Below are 20,453 nucleotides of genomic sequence, written 5' to 3' on the forward strand. Positions count from 1 at the left end.
CTATACGCGCGAGCGAAGAATTCATTTCGTTTTTGCAATAATTTTTGTAAACTGTGTATTCGCATTTTTTACCGGATTCTCACCTCGTGGTGTTTAAAAACAAAAATATTTATCTGGGTCGTTTGAATCGTTCTTGTGTATTATCAGGAGTAAAGATGAATAACAATACGAAAAGCAAAGCTTTTGAATTAAATTCCAAAATTACACGGGAGCCCGATATAAGTTTTAATTCATTCCCATGTAAAAACAGATGATTATTTGGAAATCAGAATTCGGAGAAACTCGTTATTGTAATCGACGAAGAGTGAATTCGACTGTTAATTAAGAATTGGAAAAAAAGGTTCCCAATAATTGTCCAGCTTTACATGAACAAATTATGTTGTCGATTTTACAAGATTTTTATTTGAAGTTTAAAATGCCAGTAATTTTTGAGGGACAATGTGTGCATTTACATGCATTTGATATTTTATTTGTGATTAAACGAAATAAAATTAGAATTGTAATAATAAATCTAATTTTCTTTATTTTGATCTTTAAAGTCACACCTCGTCCTATATGCGAGATCGTGTTATATCCGAGTAAATACGGTATTTAATTTTATTTAGTAGTAGGTATGTTTTGAGTAATTCCAATGGCTCCTCTAGCTATCTCACTGAATTTTACATTAGGCTTTACAGTTAAATAATGCTATTATATATTCTTCAGAATGCCTGTTAATGAACCGAACGTAGGTCTATAGGTCCCGCAGCTCTAATTTCAGATGAGAGAACAAAAAAACCTCACGTCGGAGTAATGACATGGCTGTAGAAGGCGTGGCATCCGTTGATGTTCGATGCTTTAATACACTGTACATATCCCATGGCCAAGGTTGTACGGAATGTGAAAAAGATAATGGTGATTTCCTTCTTCGGTTAGTGAAACAGTTTATCAACATAAAGTGCTCCTGCATTCAGCGGTTTTTGGGCAGTATCACGTGATAACTTTGAAATCCTTGGCCAAACATTCGACGTAAAAACCCTGAGCTGCATCAAACTGGTTGGCGCTTACACTGCGATAATGCAAGCCCTCACTTTGCCAACTTTGTTTTACAATATTTGACCTGATAAAATATCGAATGTGTGCCGCATTCTCTATACAGACCGGACTTTGTTGACAATTTGTTCACTCCTATAAAACTGGAGCTGTTGATCAGTGTTTTGATTCATCAACTACTATCCTAAAGATGATGTCAAAAGATGGGTTTAAGTACGTCTTCCATTGACTTGTATATACAGTAATTGTCTGCCAAGTCAATAGGGACTACTTTGAAAAAAGAATTTATAAACCTAAACCCTACCTAATGTATTTCGTGAGTAACAAATTCACTCTTACTCTTCCTTTTTTGACTCGTCCTCATAAAAGAATGCTTTGTTATAATCTAAAATGTTTTAAACAAAAATGTTTGTTATTTTGTTTAAAATTTTTGTATTAAACAAAACATTAACGTGTCTGAATTTACAATCTATTAATTTATTCATTAGCAGCATTCTCATGTCAAGAGTATGTATTTCAATACTTACATTTAGTTAATGCATATTGTTATGCATTAACTAATGCATACAAATGCATTAGTTATTAAATAATGAAAAATTATAAGATTATTTTAAAATTTGAATTTTTCTTACTTAGCACAATGATAAATAGTATATTAACTGTTGTATTTTACACTTTTTAAATATAAGTTTGTAGGATAAGAAAAAGATTTTAAAAAGTAATAATCTTCTAAAAGTATACAAATTAAGTTTCGTTAATATAAACTATTTAAAATATATACATATAGTTTATATAACTATATAATTGTTTAATGTGAGAAAATAGTTCAACAAGTAATAGAAATATTCATATTTGCATTTCAAATATTCTTTAAAATCAAATATTTCTTTAAAATCCAATATATGAATAGCACCATGATTCACTTTTTGTTTTCCGAAAATGCCAATAATTATTCTTTCATAAATTGTATGTAAAGAAGAAAATAGGTGATAAATATACTCAGCATCTGTAACAAGAAAAAAAATTATTTATAAATCATTTGTAATGTTTAATTTTTACACAAAATTTGTAAATGTAGACTTGTGGTGTGCATTTTTTGAAGAAACGTCTTGCAAATTAATTTACTTTATGATAAAAATAATAATAAAATAAATACAGACTACAGGCTAATTGAAAATAATAAATATATATAAAGAAGATAAAATGCATGATTTAAATATCGTAAAGTCTAATTTTATAAATTTGTATATTGCTTTAATATAAAAAGACTAATATAAAAAAAGCTTTAATATAATATTAAGAAAAATAAAGAAAATTTTTTTGAGAATTTTTTTCGTTTGATGATATTCTATCGATAAATATAGTATTTATTCTTTAATACCAACACACCCATTACTCTTAGATAGAGTATCACCTAACCTGAGTTTTCTCTCCAAATATAACATATATATATAATGTCAGTATTTAACTTAATAACAAGTTGAGAGCCACTGCCAGATAGCAGCAGATTAAGGAATCCGCGAGTCACAAGAGTTTGGGAACCATTGCCTTGACACTTTATGATAAAACAATGGTAGATAAAACAAACCAAACTTTTAATATGATTTTCATTTTAATGTTTGTTTTTATTACTTTTCTTCCGAGCAGCGACGGGATTTCAGTTAGGTAATTACTAAGTCAAAATTACCTAAGATACGTAAAAGTTTTTAATAATAAATATAAATTTAATTAATTATTAGTCAAATTTTTTTTCTTAATTATTATTATTTTGCTCTTATGAACCATACGGAAAACATTTCCAATTCCATTCGCACCGTGATATTTTTAATTTATTGCATTATTATATAAGTAGGAATTGCATGTAACCGTTACGTAATAATTGATTGTTACGTAAGGGTTAAATAAGTTTACGCAATGAAGTTCAGCGCTCGGGGCAGCTTTGTTCATTTTAATACAGTAGCGAGTTTCATAGAATCTCGTGAATAGATGAATTTGAGATCAACTTTCAAAAATAATAAGCTTATTCAGACGTAAATTAATAATTTTTCGTGATAGTTAGTTATTAATATTAATAAAATATTAATTGTTTAAATTAATTTTAATTATTTATATTTTACGTTAACAAAGTCGAATTATTAACAATTTAAAATATGTGCAAAGATTAAATATTCGGTGTAGTTTTCATCGTTGATGTCTGTAAAATCAAATTGCCGAGTCAATATAAAAGTTGACCTTCATTCGTTTATGACAAAAATAATAAATATTTTTATTATATACAAATTTTCAGTTTTAATAAAGTTATTTTCAACGTTTTAAATAAGATATACAATATATTGATAGTAAAAGTGTTATAACATTAAGTAGGGGTGATATTCAACCAGTTCGAATCGTACGGCAGTATCGGCTGTTAAAATTTATAAATACTTCCATACTGGCTGTTAAATATCACAGTAATAATGTCTATGATAAATGATATTAAAAGAAATGCTCTAATTATTGAGATTACAATGACTACCAATTTAATAGAAAAACCAAGTAGAAGATTCTGATGCAATTTTTTTATGTCGAATTATGGCTCAGACAGGCTAGATAGAGGAAATCTCATCAAAAGTTAATTTATAAATAACATGCTCTAGCTCAATCGCACGTAAGAATGTCCCTTTAATTTTTATACGCATTACGTATGAATTTATATTTGTGTATCCAGTGTTAAATACTTTGACTATTACTACCGTTCTTAAGTATGTGTAGATTGAATTTAGTGAATCGAATATAAAACAAAAACGTTTTAAAAATGAAGAAATGTTAAACATCTCTCTCTTTCCGTATAAATCAGAATTAGAATATAACTTACACTGGACAAAGTATTTTTCGTTATTACGAATAGGTTGAGACAGGTATAACCTATTGTCGGTCCATTCAATCTTCGTAAAAATATCGTCGCCTGAAATAAAATTATACAAAAATTTATAAATGAAAATACTTTATATAAGATATATTATTACCATATTCTTAAACAGATAAAAGTTCTATTTAAAAAAAAAAAATCTTACTTGTAATCGAATTTCCGATGGGATTTCCAAGTTAAAAATTTCATGAATAATTTTGCGAGGATAATCTGCCTATACGCATAAGTAGGCTATATTCAATTTTTTGAAGGAAAGCATAAAATTTATAATTTTATATACAAGATAAATTATACTTACTGCAGAAGTAACTGATCCACAGATGATCGTTAAAGAAGTAAAAGTAAGAACCATGCTTAGTACAACAGTAATTATAGCTATAGTTATAATAGCTGGTCTCCCTTCAAACAAAGCTTGATAAGACATGAAACAAGTCAAAGGGAGCATATGGAAATATACTAGAAATATGTAATATCGAAAAACGTTATCAAACAACTCTACTAATTTGCAAACACTATTGTGGCGACTTTGGATTGTTTTAAAATATTTTATTCTTTCAGGATTTTCCTTGAAAGTTTTTAATTCATTTGCAATTTCGATGAACTTGTTTCTTGAAATGAAACATATGAAAACGACGTAGATATACGCAGTCATAAAAATTCCAAATCCGTAACAAAAAGATATAACATACAATATTAAACAAAATAAGCTTCTTAAGTAACCAATTTCCCGTATTGCTTCTCTGTAAATTTGCTTAAACAAGGATGTTATTCCTATTACGACAATGATCATGATGAAAGGTAAACATAAGCCAACAATTTTTGATCCTCTTACAACCTTTGGAATACCACTTTTAGAAGAAAAATATGGCTTGTTTTGTGATTGTTTATGCCATAATTCTACAATTTGTAATGCTATGTCCTTATTTCGAATGAAATTGAAAATAACTTGGATACATGAATAGAAAAATATCAAATTTGTTTGAAAATTTAGGAAAAATCTAATTCCATTTGTATATTTCTTTAAAAAATTTAAATGATGAAAAGTATTGCCTAATCCGTATTTAATTTCAATTACAAGCAAAGTAAACCAAAAGGAAAATTGTCCCCAAGACAGTAAAGTGATAAGAAACTCGATTACTTGCCTTTTATTAGAATGTCGTCCCGATTCATGCTTACACAATTTATCAGGAATAATCCCTGATAAACCAAATATTTTAAGATAAAGAAATATATATTTCATAATACAAATATAACAATCTGAATCCTCCATGTCTTGAACAATAGTTATTTTAAAGTTAGAGAAGATCTTAAGTATTATTTAACTAATTTAAATCTAACGAATATGATGGGAACAAGTCAATTTTGTAATAAAATATTTGAAGAAAAAACGATGAAATCTTAAAACGAAATAATCCATATCTGAAAAATAAAAAAATTAATGATTTAAATATCGTAAAGTCTAATTTTATAAATTTGTATATTGCTTTAATATAAAAAGACTAATATAAAAAAAGCTTTAATATAATATTAAGAAAAATAAAGAAAATTTTTTTGAGAATTTTTTTCGTTTGATGATATTCTATCGATAAATGTAGTATTTATTCTTTAATACCAACACACCCATTACTCTTAGATAGAGTATCACCTAACCTGAGTTTTCTCTCCAAATATAACATATATATATAATGTCAGTATTTAACTTAATAACAAGTTGAGAGCCACTGCCAGATAGCAGCAGATTAAGGAATCCGCGAGTCACAAGAGTTTGGGAACCATTGCCTTGACACTTTATGATAAAACAATGGTAGATAAAACAAACCAAACTTTTAATATGATTTTCATTTTAATGTTTGTTTTTATTACTTTTCTTCCGAGCAGCGACGGGATTTCAGTTAGGTAATTACTAAGTCAAAATTACCTAAGATACGTAAAAGTTTTTAATAATAAATATAAATTTAATTAATTATTAGTCAAATTTTTTTTCTTAATTATTATTATTTTGCTCTTATGAACCATACGGAAAACATTTCCAATTCCATTCGCACCGTGATATTTTTAATTTATTGCATTATTATATAAGTAGGAATTGCATGTAACCGTTACGTAATAATTGATTGTTACGTAAGGGTTAAATAAGTTTACGCAATGAAGTTCAGCGCTCGGGGCAGCTTTGTTCATTTTAATACAGTAGCGAGTTTCATAGAATCTCGTGAATAGATGAATTTGAGATCAACTTTCAAAAATAATAAGCTTATTCAGACGTAAATTAATAATTTTTCGTGATAGTTAGTTATTAATATTAATAAAATATTAATTGTTTAAATTAATTTTAATTATTTATATTTTACGTTAACAAAGTCGAATTATTAACAATTTAAAATATGTGCAAAGATTAAATATTCGGTGTAGTTTTCATCGTTGATGTCTGTAAAATCAAATTGCCGAGTCAATATAAAAGTTGACCTTCATTCGTTTATGACAAAAATAATAAATATTTTTATTATATACAAATTTTCAGTTTTAATAAAGTTATTTTCAACGTTTTAAATAAGATATACAATATATTGATAGTAAAAGTGTTATAACATTAAGTAGGGGTGATATTCAACCAGTTCGAATCGTACGGCAGTATCGGCTGTTAAAATTTATAAATACTTCCATACTGGCTGTTAAATATCACAGTAATAATGTCTATGATAAATGATATTAAAAGAAATGCTCTAATTATTGAGATTACAATGACTACCAATTTAATAGAAAAACCAAGTAGAAGATTCTGATGCAATTTTTTTATGTCGAATTATGGCTCAGACAGGCTAGATAGAGGAAATCTCATCAAAAGTTAATTTATAAATAACATGCTCTAGCTCAATCGCACGTAAGAATGTCCCTTTAATTTTTATACGCATTACGTATGAATTTATATTTGTGTATCCAGTGTTAAATACTTTGACTATTACTACCGTTCTTAAGTATGTGTAGATTGAATTTAGTGAATCGAATATAAAACAAAAACGTTTTAAAAATGAAGAAATGTTAAACATCTCTCTCTTTCCGTATAAATCAGAATTAGAATATAACTTACACTGGACAAAGTATTTTTCGNGTTTCTTACGGAAAAATTTGTTTCGGTTGTCGAACAACTTCTAGAAACGACTCAAGTTTGAAAACCGAGGTTTTGCTGTATATATCATATATCAGGTTGTAAAGGTAAAATTTAGATATTTCGATTTTCTTCTAGAAACGACTGGGGAAAAAAATGTTCTAGAACGTTCGCTATGGGTATAAAAGTAAAGTAACCAAGAGGCATTACATCACATATTTCATTGTAAATAGATGCATTAGCAATATGTCTGATTGTTTTTGAAAGTTTCATATTGTCAGACAATATGAAATTTTTAAAAGAACGCATTCGTGTACTGTTGCTCTATCACTCTATCGCTTCAAAAGTGGCCACAACGCAACGCAACGAAGGCTCACGATCTTATCTGCAAAGCATCTGATGAGGACAGTCAACAGGCAGACCTGCTACAATTGGTTCAAGAAATTCAAGAATGAAGATTTCTCGCTTCAAGATGAACCCCATCCAGACAACGTTTTCACAAAATTGATAACGACGTTCTCCGGTAACTGATAGATAACTAACACACGATTGACTACCGGAGAATTTGCACAACTTAAGTGTTCCCATACACTCCAAAAATTGACAAAGTCCGATACAACTACGACAACGCGCCAGCATATAGAACAAAGATAATCTTAGAGAAACTGGCCGGTTTGAGCTGGGAGATTCTGTTTCGTTCACCTTATTGCCCAGACTCGGCATCAGCTGATTAACATCTATTTCACACCTTGCAGAACCATATTGCCAATATACAGTTCAGTATTCAGCTCAATGACAATACCCACGTGAAAATGAAGCTCGAGGTTTTAATCATAGGAAACCACAGTCATTCTACATTCATGGGATTGAAAGTTTACAGTAAAGATAGTGAGATATAATTGGTATTAATGGTGATTATCTACAAGACTGAATTGTAATAGTTGTTGAGTTAATTGTCAATAAAGATTTTTTTTTTCAAAATGTTTAAATTTCGCTTTTATAACCTGATATATATATATATATTATAACGGTGATAAATTACGACTACAATGAAGAATAATCATTTTTATTTCTTCCACGCTGACTCAGGATACCGTCCAAAGTTACTCAGAAAAATTCTTCGCACCACCCTCCTAGCCAATTAGATTTCGTTTTTAGCATTCCGCGTTAATAAACACGGTTCTAATGCTCATATGAAAATCAGTCTTGAAATAAGCCCGATTCTTAAAAACTTACAAAATGAAACAGTTCGAAAGGTTAATTATTATTTCTGTTATTATTAATAAATATAATTATAAAATGAATAAATAATTTAGTAAAAATAAAATATTACAGGTCATATTATAAAATAATATAATATTTAATCATAAAATTTTATTAATTACAAGAAATAAAATAAAAATAAATTTAAAATATACATTATTTCCAAATGTTGAAAGAAAAATGAAAAAAAAGTTTTTTTCTTTTGATATTTAATTTCTTATTTTAATTAATTTAATAAATGATGTCTTAAACTTTACGTAAATATTTATTTAATTATTTCATTTAGCTACAGTATCTTGTAACTTTTTTATTATGACAGCAGCAGAATTAGTGATGAGAAACTTGCAGATCCAGGGCCGTTTTCGACCCAGAGATCCAAAAGTTTCCAAGCTTTGCTTCCTGGAAACTTTTCTGCAAACGCCCATGGGTGGTACAGCTCTGGGCGACAGGGATCGATTCTGGACGCATCGATAAACATCAGCAATTTTTCATAAATGGCCCGTCCTGATATGTCTGGCTCAGTCTCTCACCACCTGACTGACGTCTAGCCGAATCCATAATGGTCTTGTTATAAAGACCCTCTTAGTGCCCACAGGACTGAGAAAGTTAAAAAAAATAATGATAGAGTGAATTATTGCACGAGAAATACTAATTCGCAAATGTTTGACTGTCTAATTTTATTTATTACGGAAGAATTGATTTTTCCAGCATGAATGATGAACGAAACGCGAATACGAATTTTCCATGAAAAATCTGGATAATCTAGTTTAGATTCAATCCTACCACGAGGCGTAATAGGCTGGTGATTCTGAAGTAGATTCAAATATAATCGCTTTGAGAAGTCATAGAATTCATGCCGCACGACCCTCTGGCCGATAATAACCTAAATACAGATCCTACTGTATTAAACACCAATGACCGTTTTTATTTTATTTTATTTTAGTGATTTTAGGCCTTTTCCCGCCAACATTCATAATTTTCATTATGAACGTTGCTAAACGATATTTTCGAACAAAACATGTTAGAAAAGTGATAGCTACTGTAGTTATTTTAATTTTTACATGTAATTTACCAAACAATATACAGTACTATTATTTCTTCTTAACTGATAGCTGCAGTTTATAACTGGAAGAAGACTTTTGCACAAATCTGAATCGTTCAGTGCTCAATAACGCCAACATAAATACTCAACTTTTTGCTTGTACTGTACATACGTAAAAATCGAGTTCGATTCAACTCTGTAAACACGTCTTTTTCTATCTCAGTATGACGAAATGATTTTGCTACATAAGTTATCACCGCGGACTCCGTCGTAGAGAATCAATCTTAATTAATAATATGGTTCAATAATCAATATTAATCTGAATTCGTTGTCTTTTTAGTTTAATAGACATGTATTTAATACATTGAAGTTTACAATTTAAATTATAAAAATATTTGTCTATAATAAATAATTATCGAAGATTTTCGTTAGTTTAATAGCATATCACTTAAATCAGTACTGTATATCGTATATCACGCGCTATCACATAAATCAGTAATGCAAACCATCTACAGTACACATTACTGATTTGAGAGATCGATAGCAAAGATTTCAATAATATTATTACATTTACAGCTTATATAAAATAATCGATTTAAAAGTTTTTAATATAAATAGCATTTCTGATGGCAATAAATGATAATTACATTAAGGTCCATCATTTTTAGTATTAAATTCTTATTTTTCAATTAGCTTTTAGAAGTTTTGATTATTATTGTTGTTATTATTTATTATGCTACTTATTTTGTAACTGAAAACCAAACTTAATTAATATGGCATACAATGAACGTAAATCGATCTTTTTTCCAATAGTCTTTAATTAATTAAAGTTAAGTAACTGACTTCAGTAACATATTCAACGACTCAAAAGTTTTTACGGGTAATTCTACCCGATATGTCGCCTCCCGATATGTCACTACCTGACTAAATGGTGAATAATGCCTTGGCTAAATGAGCCAAGCCATTATTCACATAATGGCTTGGCTCGTTTTTTACATTATGCTCTCATGGTAATGAGAGCATGGTGTTAAAATGTCTTCTTGTTGCGCTCAACACAGAGGTGTCAAAAGTGGAAAGAAAAATAGGAGCATACGGAATATGTTTGTCTTTAGAATATTTTTAGCTAACTAAAAAAGGACGTAGTCCTCATACATGTATAGATATTTCTGGTTTTTTTCAGTTTTGATTCTTTCAGTCGTGTTGGTATTAAGAGGGCTTCTTTAAATACTCATAGTGGGTTTGGCCAAGTCCCAACGGAAGCTTTTGAATTGGGGAAAAACGAAGCCCGACATATCCGGGACAGAACCACCGTTAAGTGATCTCATTTCTCATTTAGTCGTCTTTTAACTAGGTTTTTTTTGGTCGTACTTTACTTTTATTCGCTTATAGTTAATTTTTATTTCGACAAGTTTTATTTATCATCGATTTATTTACTCCATAGTTTGTTTGCAATTTCTTTCTTACGTATGCATTTTTTAACCTCCTTTATCTACATTGAGTAAAAAAGAAAATTACTATTTGAAATTTGGGCAAAATTTGAGACAGACATCAAAAATTAATGGAAAAATTTCAAGATCGAACTGGAAAATAATAACTCAGTTATGTAACCGATATTCGATACGAATTCCTTTAAAATATCGAATTTTATAGAATATATTTCTATTGATTTATTACCAAAAGAGGAAATGAACGATTCTAAATCGATTTTATGTATAACCAATATAAACGATTTAATTTGATTCTCTTCGGTATATTTCTCTTTAATTAAGCGATATATATGATTGACTACTCTATAAATATACAGTCAATTAACAAATTTAATGTAGATAATTATATAAAATCGTGACATACGGTAACTTACAACATACTACATTAAAAAATTTTAAAATTTTTCTATGTCGAAATTTATTTTCAAAGATAGTGTTTTCAATTTCTTATAAATTTTCTATTAATGATTATCTTGGACTTTTTCGAACAAAAAACTCGACAATTTAAGAACCTTCGTCTACCACAGTACATCATACTATAAATGGAGTTTAAACAATTTAATTTTATCCGAGATTAATTAGTATTTCGCAGAAATCGAAGAAACGAAGTGTGTATTCGTTTTTTCACCTCTAAAGGGCGCATTTGAATGTTCTGTACATTCATGTTTTTTTCTTAAATGCTATGATATTAAAATCTCTCGATATAAACATGATTTGGGTTTAAATGGATCAAATTAAGATTGTCCGATTGATTGATGTGCATTTTTAAAAAAGCATATAAAATATGCCTTTACGATTTTTACTATATATTTTGCAGATTTAATTGTTGGCGGGATTAATTAAATAAATACTTTATAAACTTTATAGCTTGTTTTCATGGTTGAAAGTGCTATTTTTTCAAATTTTCTGTACTTTGTTTCTACTATTTTTCTATGCAATACATCTTTTTTGCGCATGTACAGTCACGTGAGAAATTCCAACTTCCAATTAAAGATGGGCGCGCAAAATTAAAATGTTTTAAATCTAAACAGTCTAACTCGCGTTCTTTTAAATCTCCACGAATGAACACTTTTTTTCTTCTTTTTTTTGCGTGCCGTTAAAAATAAAAATTTAGTTAATTAAAATACAGGATGCAAATTAGATGACTGTTAGAGTGATATAACTACGTCGCAATAGCTATAAATACGTGGAATCTGCTTCATACTGTAATTGTTTCATGCTTATGATTCTGTAAAAAAGAATTAATTTAAAGAGTAGATATTACGTAGTTTGTGAGTATATTTATAAACTCTTAAGAAATATTTATTGTAGTTTCTTTCCTTTTGTATCGAGTAGACTAGTATTTTTTGTAAAGTCAGAGAAAGTTTTTTTCTCTAAGACTATTACGATAAACTCTTTGTAAGTATTGTTTACACTTTGTTTACAAATGTCACCAAAATAGTACTTTGTGATTTTTAGAACTGAAGAGGGCTACAAGAAAATGAAGCCGAAATGCATTTTAATGGTTTATAAACAAAATGGTTTTAAATAAAGACAGTTTATTGTCTCCAGTTTGTCCTTATTATCCTCAGATAGACAGTGGCAATTTGCAGCATAATTTGAGAAGTTTGTCATTTTAAATATATGTGAATTTATTTTTATAACACTTGTAGCCAGCCTAAAAATATAAGGCGGTGTTTTATTACTTATTTATTCTATTTTATAATAATGATATTGTAGATAAGATGTTAATAATACTTGAGGGAAATAAAAGAATTTAAAAACAATTAATTTATTATTATTAAAAATAATCATTAAATAAAAAATTTTATATTGCCCAATTATTCCTTCAAGAATATTGAATTCCCTACAATTTCTCAATACCTTTTTTTTTCCTCAACTGATTTGAAAAATCTTCATTTTAAATAACTCACAATCTGACAATAGTTGTTGTCATTAATACTGTTGCTGTTAATACATTCAGTTTCAAAAACATTAAAAGCATTTGATAATGTATATATTTTATCGTTTAATTATACATCTAATTTAATATACATGTATATATCAGATTAATCTTAGATAATTCATTATGCACTTTTTTGGGGGCTGCAATTTGAAAATTGCAAACTTATAAATTCTCACTAGACTCCATCTGTTTTGTCCGTCCTTAATCTCGAAAACAGAGTTAGATTAACATTGAGATCAGATATGGAAAGCTTAGGACAGGAGACCCGATTAACTATTTACGAACTTCCGGTTTGAACCGGACGTTATTTCAATTCAAAAATTTTTCCCAGAACGAAGTTAGATGCATGACTTTAATCTTAACAGAGAAAGTATGATATAGAGGGGCAAGACAGTAATAAAGTCGAGAGCGTATATTCTGAATTAAATAAATCTAAAATATGATTAAAAATTGCAGCCAGGCATTGTGACGAGGTCACAATAAATAATTGCTCGTTGTATTTATTGGATCTCTACCAAGACTTGCAATAAAATGGAATTAATACTTCATTGATTAGTTTTTTAAATTTTATTCCCACTTTTTTTCGGTCATCCTAAACAGATACTGATTATTCACATATTTTTATTTGTTTAAAAGTTCTTTGTAAGTAAATAAATCCAAAATATCCCCTATCTTATAAAGTTAGAAAATATTTATAGATATTAATATGTTGAAAGAAACGGCCGGATGACCAAGCGCCCGGAATGAATTCGGACGGCTCGAAAAATCACAAGAATTTTTCGGGGGTGGTCCATCCGGATATGTCGAGCCTCCTCCCATGCCACTCGGTTTCCCATTGCCCATAATGAACTTAGCGGAAAAGACCTTTATAGTGTCCACAGGATGGATAGTTAAATATATACACTAAAAGAAACTAGATTTTCATTTTAATATATTAACTTAATAAAGATATAATAAAAACCTTTATTGTACCAAAAATATAGCTATGACAAATGATTAAGTAATTTAATATATAACAAAATATCTTTTAAATAAACGGTTTCTTTATAAAAGTTAAAGCTTTTTTAAATTAATATATATTAAACATATTTTAAACATATTAATATAAATACGTAAAAAATATCATAATTAACTTAAATATTTGTGGTTAGATCAGATGGAAGTTTTAGTATAAAACAATGTTCCTTATTTCATATTCTTATGAATACGTATATTAATTTCATTTGCAGCTATTTACTTATAATAAATATTAATATAATAGTTCATATAATAAATAAATAACAAAATAAATAGTTATGTAAAACAACATCAATATTTCTAAACAAATATAATTTCGTATTATTATTTCATAACGTCTCAGAAATCTCTATGTAAATATATGAGCGCATCTAGGCGACAAACAGCTACGTAGTCAAGCCAATGATGTAGTTCGTTTCATATGAAACGGATTCTGTCATTGCTTGTTTACTTGCACCTTAGTTTTATTTTTCTGATATATATTCAAATTATAATCTAAATGCAAATTAATCTAAATGAAATGCAAATTATAAATTATAATAAAGATTATAATTTGCATTTGTTATATTGGAAATTATATGTTTCTCCTTAGGGAATAATTTCTTCAACGTTAATAAATATTTGATTTGGTTTGGTATATTTACAATAAATTTTTACCTATTAATTATTCGTGAACTCTTAGTATTATTTATAGATTATTTTAAAGTTATTCAGATATTTACTTAAAAAAATGACTCTTAAATATATAGACCCACGGTTGCTCGCGAGTCACATGCGGCAGAAATTGTATACTTATACAATTTCTTTTTATAATTCGGTACATAATATTTAAACTTATGTAACAATTTTAAGTTTGCTGACTGTTATTTGTTGTGTGATATAAACAGTAATTGTAAGCGTAACTTGAAAGTTAACTTTGAGCAAGCATTTGAAAGTAACGGTACATTCGTATGAACCAAATTTTAGACACCCAATGCCCAAACTACAAACCCACAAACCTTCTAACAGTAAGTAATGGAGAATAAACATTGATAGGGGAATTCTGAATTGAAATAATATGACTTCCAGTGCAAACTGAAAGTTCATATATAATTAATCGGGGTCTCCCCCTAATCTTTTCATATAAGGTCTCTGTTCGTCTGTTGTCTGTCTGTCTGTCATTCCTTAATCTCGAGAACGGCAGAATTACTTACTTGTTAGATGAAAATTGAGACGGACGATAGTGGAAATTTATAGGTCTACAACCATTTCAAATTGTAATCCAATGTAATTGAAAATATGCAAAGAATTAGAAGAATTTTAAGCGGAATATAGAATTTTTTACTTTACATTGCACAATATTAATGGCAGGTTGTGTGATGGATTCTGAAAGATGCTACTGTTTTCAATATTCCATTCTTCCGAAACTTTATTGTAGCCGATAACGAATATATTATTTTATTTTAATTAATTTGCTATTTATAAATTGCATTTATTATATATTTAAATGTTTAAAACAAATTTTAAAATATAGACCTAAATACAACTGTTGATAATTCGATCCTTTCATTAAAATAGAAAACAATGTAGTTACAATTAGTTCTGTATCGTAATTTCGCTATTATCTTATTGAATTTATTAGAAAAACAAAGTAGAACTAAATAAAAACAACAAAATCTATATATAGTAACGCTTTAGCATATTCTTTCTTTTAATATTAACAACATTTTACGACTAAAAATTAGATTAACTTTCCTATGATTAAATTTAACAATTACTAGTTATACTTAATTAAGATAGTTTCATTAAAATATTAACCAAATTACTGAGAAATGCAAATTTGAAATAAATATGAAATTTGCTCAATGATTCACTTAAATTAAAACCGAGTTTCCATACAAATACATTAAAATTCGGACTGATATGATTCAAGAATAAGTAGAGAATCACCGATATACTGTACAGTACATATTTTTCGGTTTATTTAATTCTGTTATTTTTAATTTATCTGCATAAATTTATTTTGAAATAAATTTTGAAATAATTGGCGTAAAAAATCAAAAGAATTATTGTAACAAATTTTATATATATCCTACTTTGTAAGAAAGAAGTTTTCTTTAAATAGTTCGTCTAAATTATACTATTTATCTGCATAAATTTATTTTGAAATAAATTTTGAAATAATTGGCGTAAAAAATCAAAAGAATTATTGTAACAAATTTTACATATATCCTACTTTGTAAGAAAGAAGTTTTCTTTAAATAGTTCGTCTAAATTATACTATTTATATACACACATATATAATTTAAGATGCTGCATGTTAACGTGTTTACGTTTGTATAAAATTAAAATAAAGCGGTGTAAATACACCGCATTATTTTAATTTTATGTATATAATAAAGTAATAAATAAATATTAATAGATATTATCATAAAGTCTTATTCCAAAACTCGCATAATAAAGAACAACATAAAAACACGATTCATGAATCATTACATAAATCAAACTTATGTAACCATTATAATTAAAATAATTTTAATTCCACTAGAGGGTAACTATGCCCCCTCGCTTCGCCTAGTTTAAAACTTTCGTGACAATTCATCGAATCACGATATCTCCATTTCTATTTTTACTTTATTTATTTTTGTGACTTTTTTAAACTAAGTATTATATAAACTGTAGAGAATAGCTTTTATATAGCCTAGAGACCATTACAGAAAAATATAGATCTGCCAATAAAACAAATAAATGTTTCAAATATTGCGATTTACATATAAGATACATTTAAAATGAGAAATAAGAAACGATTCTCAAATTAATATAATTATAAAGTATTGATTAATTTTTTTATTTTAGAATAATCTTCTAATTTACAAAAAAGAAAGTTTGTTAGTTTGTTCATTATACATTCACGGTTTGAACAAATGCAAAGAAACTTTTCGGGGGTAATCTCGTTCAGCAGTACTACTAATTTTGATCGAATTGATTTCAACCCTCCGTCTCCCCCTTTCTTTCTGACCAATGGGAGAGTAATATTCAAATAGGAAAATTACTTAATACAAAATTACCAGCGAGCACAAAATGTTTTGAGGAATTTTCGAGTGTCGAGTTTAAATATTTAATTTCTTTTTCGCGAAATTTGATTGAGTAACCGATTATCATTTCATATTCGACTGTGAATGATAGGTTAGAGTTAACATTAGGAAAAATTTGGATAAATTTTTTTGAATTCTTGAATCTTGAATTATCTTTCATGTAGGCAAAAATCAAGCACTACTTTCAGTTGAAGAACATCAATTCCTGTTTACCTGACAAGTTTCGCCATTTCATACTATTCGAGTGTGCATTCTTAGCAAGAATTGTAATTAGGAGTTTTTCAGGATGTTGACACGAATCTTTGATCCGTTTGCCTCGAAATGCACATTGGACTGCATTTTGTTCATTGGACTGCAAATTGAAAAAAATTGTAGACCTATAAATTCCCACGGACTGTCTGTCCGTAATCTCGATAACTATGTTACATAGATGAAGGACGAGACCAGATATGAAACTCTATGGGCAGGAGACCTCGATTAACTAAATACGAATTTCCAATGAAAAACGGAAGTAACGTTATTTCAATTCAAAGTTTTTCTGAAATGTGTTAGACAGATGACAGGCACGACTATATTGTTAAAAGTATGATGTACAGGGGCAAGCCACTACTAATTTGAGGTGGAAAGTATATATTTTAAATTAAATTAATTTAAAATATGATTAAAAATTGCATCCCGGCATTGTGAAGATGCCACAATAAATAATTGCTCTTTTGTTTTTATTAAATGAATATAAATATGATTATTATTTTTTTCTTCTTCAAAGTAGACTTTTGTCGTTTTTATTCTATTATGTTACATATTTTTTTATAGACATAACCTTTTTATCTCTATCTTTATTCTGTTAAATATATATCATCAAAAATTTTCCTGACAACACCGGATAACTTTGCTAGTAATTAATAAAAATCATCTCAACTCTTAACGAATCTATCAATTTTCCTTAACTTAAGTAGGAAATTATAAAACTTCAAGTTAGATTTTATTTAAATTCGAATTGAACTTGAATTTGAATTCTAAATTCGATTGGCAAAAATCGATAAATTATATCATTGTTCAAGATTATTATTATAATGTCAATTAGGACGAAATAAACAGATCGAATTAAGAATGTTTTAATAATTAAATCATATATTAAGTTTATTTAAATTTTGATATTTTTTAAACAGCAACGAGTTGTTTTTTATATAATTTATTCAGAAATCAAACGTAAATAAATATTAAATTTTCTCATTATAATACTTATAAAGTTAAAATTAAATAAGATAAATGTTTATAACAGTTTTAAATAGTATATATTTCGAGATTATAACGTGTAATGATTAAAAGTAAAATAATTTTTATTAATTTATAACAAAAATTTATAGACTATATTATTAAGTAATTTAACTTAAATTTAAGAAATTATAGCTTACGATTATTCTACATTCTTAAAATCATAATAAAATAGTCATTAAAATATCTAAAATTTTTAAATTTAATTTTAGTAAATACTAAAGTTAAATGTCTCGACTCTAAATAAAAAGCGATAATCCAAATTTAAGTAATTAATAAGTTAGCACTTCTTATGCTTACCTATTGGAGTATGTAATATAGCCTACATAATAATCGTTATAATATAAAAAATCGTACAATCATCAAATAGATCATTTTCATTCTTTTTAATTAATTCATGGCTGGAATTACAAATCGTTGAGATATTCATTCTAGTTTATATTAGATTTTCGTTAGCATTAGTTCGGTAACCTGTCAAAGGAGAAATTCGTTATGACAATATCTAACTAAAATAGGAAAATGGAAATTAATCGATACAAAATCGATTTCTTGCGAAATGTCTATTAAAACGACGCCAAACGGCCAATCTCACAAATTATTTTTCAAAAATGAGTTTAAATTACATATCAATATAATTATAAGCTTAAATATATACTCTACAGTTTGACAAATGTATAAACTAGTGATGTAACGAATATTCGGTTACTATTCGGTATTCGGCCTATTCGGCCTATTTTTCACTATTCGGCCGAATACCGAATACTTAAAAACAGGAGTAATAAATAACAAAAACACAGTAAATTGATCATTTTGGTATTTAGAGTTAATGTTATAGAGTTAGTGTTGTTTGTTTATATTTATTTATAACTTGTAACATGCACAAAATAAAAAAGAAAATAATATTAGTCACATGTATTCACAATTTATAATTACAAAGATCAGCACACGTACACGTCTATCGTTGGAGAATCCTCGCACATCTGAGGGTCTGACCCTGCCTATCCTTCTTTTTAAGCGCTCGTCTTTGCTCTTCCCTTTCTCTTTCCTCTATCGCTCTAATCCATGTATGCCTGTGCATACATCATAATACGCGCTCACGATACTTTCGATTCGTCACTTTTCCGTCGTAGAGTTCCCATTTTACAATTACGTGACTCAGCCTGGTGATAACGGAGAAAAGAGACAGATAGGACGTCGATATAAGTCACAGTTATGATTTCACAGATTCGAGACAGCTTGATAGCCCGAACGGCCCCAGGCTTTCGCCCGTGCACGCTAAGTGACTTTCATTACAAGCATTTAGCTTTCCGAAGTCTATGACAACAATTGTTTGGCATTGACGGCCGCGAATTTCGTGCCAATAAGCTGCCTCGACTTGTTCGATTATGTTATCAACTCAATTTCATATTTATTTTCACATTTTCACTTCGCGGTCCTTCTCTGTTCTTTTTCCGTTATTTACACGTGTAGGTCATTTCATTGTTATCCACATTTGATATAATCATTTATCACATACTTCCATGACACTCTTGTCTGTCCGCTACAACTGCCAAGAATTAACGCGATTGGCGAAGCATAGTGACAGCGGGCCAATAGAGAGCAGGATTCTTGCCATAATGCGGTTTGCGCGCCAATTTCCGTACGTGCGATAATCGAGCCGAATAGTTTGGCCGAATATTCGGCTATTCGGCCACGCTCCTGGCCGAATATTCGGTATTCGGCCTGAGGCCGAATATACTATTCGTTACAACACTAGTATAAACTATTTGATATACTTACAGTATTAACAATATATAAAATTAGTTAACCTAAAAGAGGTAATTTGAGTTAATATTCATAATTATGTAAATTACATATAGATATCATCAATTATTGTTATGAAAGAAAATTTTCTAAGTGGTCATATTTAATATAATTAAAACTACATTTCTGGATTTCCAGGAAAATATAATCTCAACTTATAATAACGAGCTTATGGAAACGGCGGTTTACTTAAGTAAGATATTTTAATATTATAACAGTTTTCCAGGATTTCCAGAAAGTCGAGTCTAACAGAAATCCCGACAGAAATCCCGATCAGTTAAATCAAAAGCAAGGATTTACGGTGGTCAATAACTTTTATTCTATAAACATAATTTCGCGCTTTATCCATGCGTAATTAACTTGAGTTCATTCGATTCCTGGGAAAAGAAACTTCTTAACGTTAGAAATTTGATAGAAATAGTTTATATAATAATTTTCTGATAGAATTTTTCATTTAGAACATTTAGAAGGTTTATAAGAGTATATTGTAAATAAAAATACTGG

General features: G+C 28.3%; 1 protein-coding gene across 1 annotated transcript; it reads right to left on the minus strand.

Moving 5' to 3' along the window:
- Nucleotides 1-533: 533 nt before the first annotated feature.
- Nucleotides 534-20,228, minus strand: LOC111633762. The gene is made up of 6 exons (XM_023378382.1): nt 20,139-20,228; nt 18,447-18,617; nt 4,239-5,359; nt 4,086-4,154; nt 3,887-3,976; nt 534-2,038 (listed from the first exon to the last, which is right to left on the minus strand). The coding sequence occupies exons 3-6, from the start codon at nt 5,208-5,210 to the stop codon at nt 1,982-1,984; spliced, it is 1,188 nt and encodes a 395-aa protein (XP_023234150.1). The 5' UTR covers nt 5,211-5,359; nt 18,447-18,617; nt 20,139-20,228; the 3' UTR covers nt 534-1,981.
- Between the last annotated feature and the right edge of the window lie 225 nt (nt 20,229-20,453).

This window comes from Centruroides sculpturatus, unplaced genomic scaffold, assembly GCF_000671375.1.
Source record: "Centruroides sculpturatus isolate CEXI.00-Female unplaced genomic scaffold, Cexi_2.0 scaffold873, whole genome shotgun sequence".
NCBI classification, from domain to species: Eukaryota; Metazoa; Arthropoda; class Arachnida; order Scorpiones; family Buthidae; genus Centruroides; species Centruroides sculpturatus.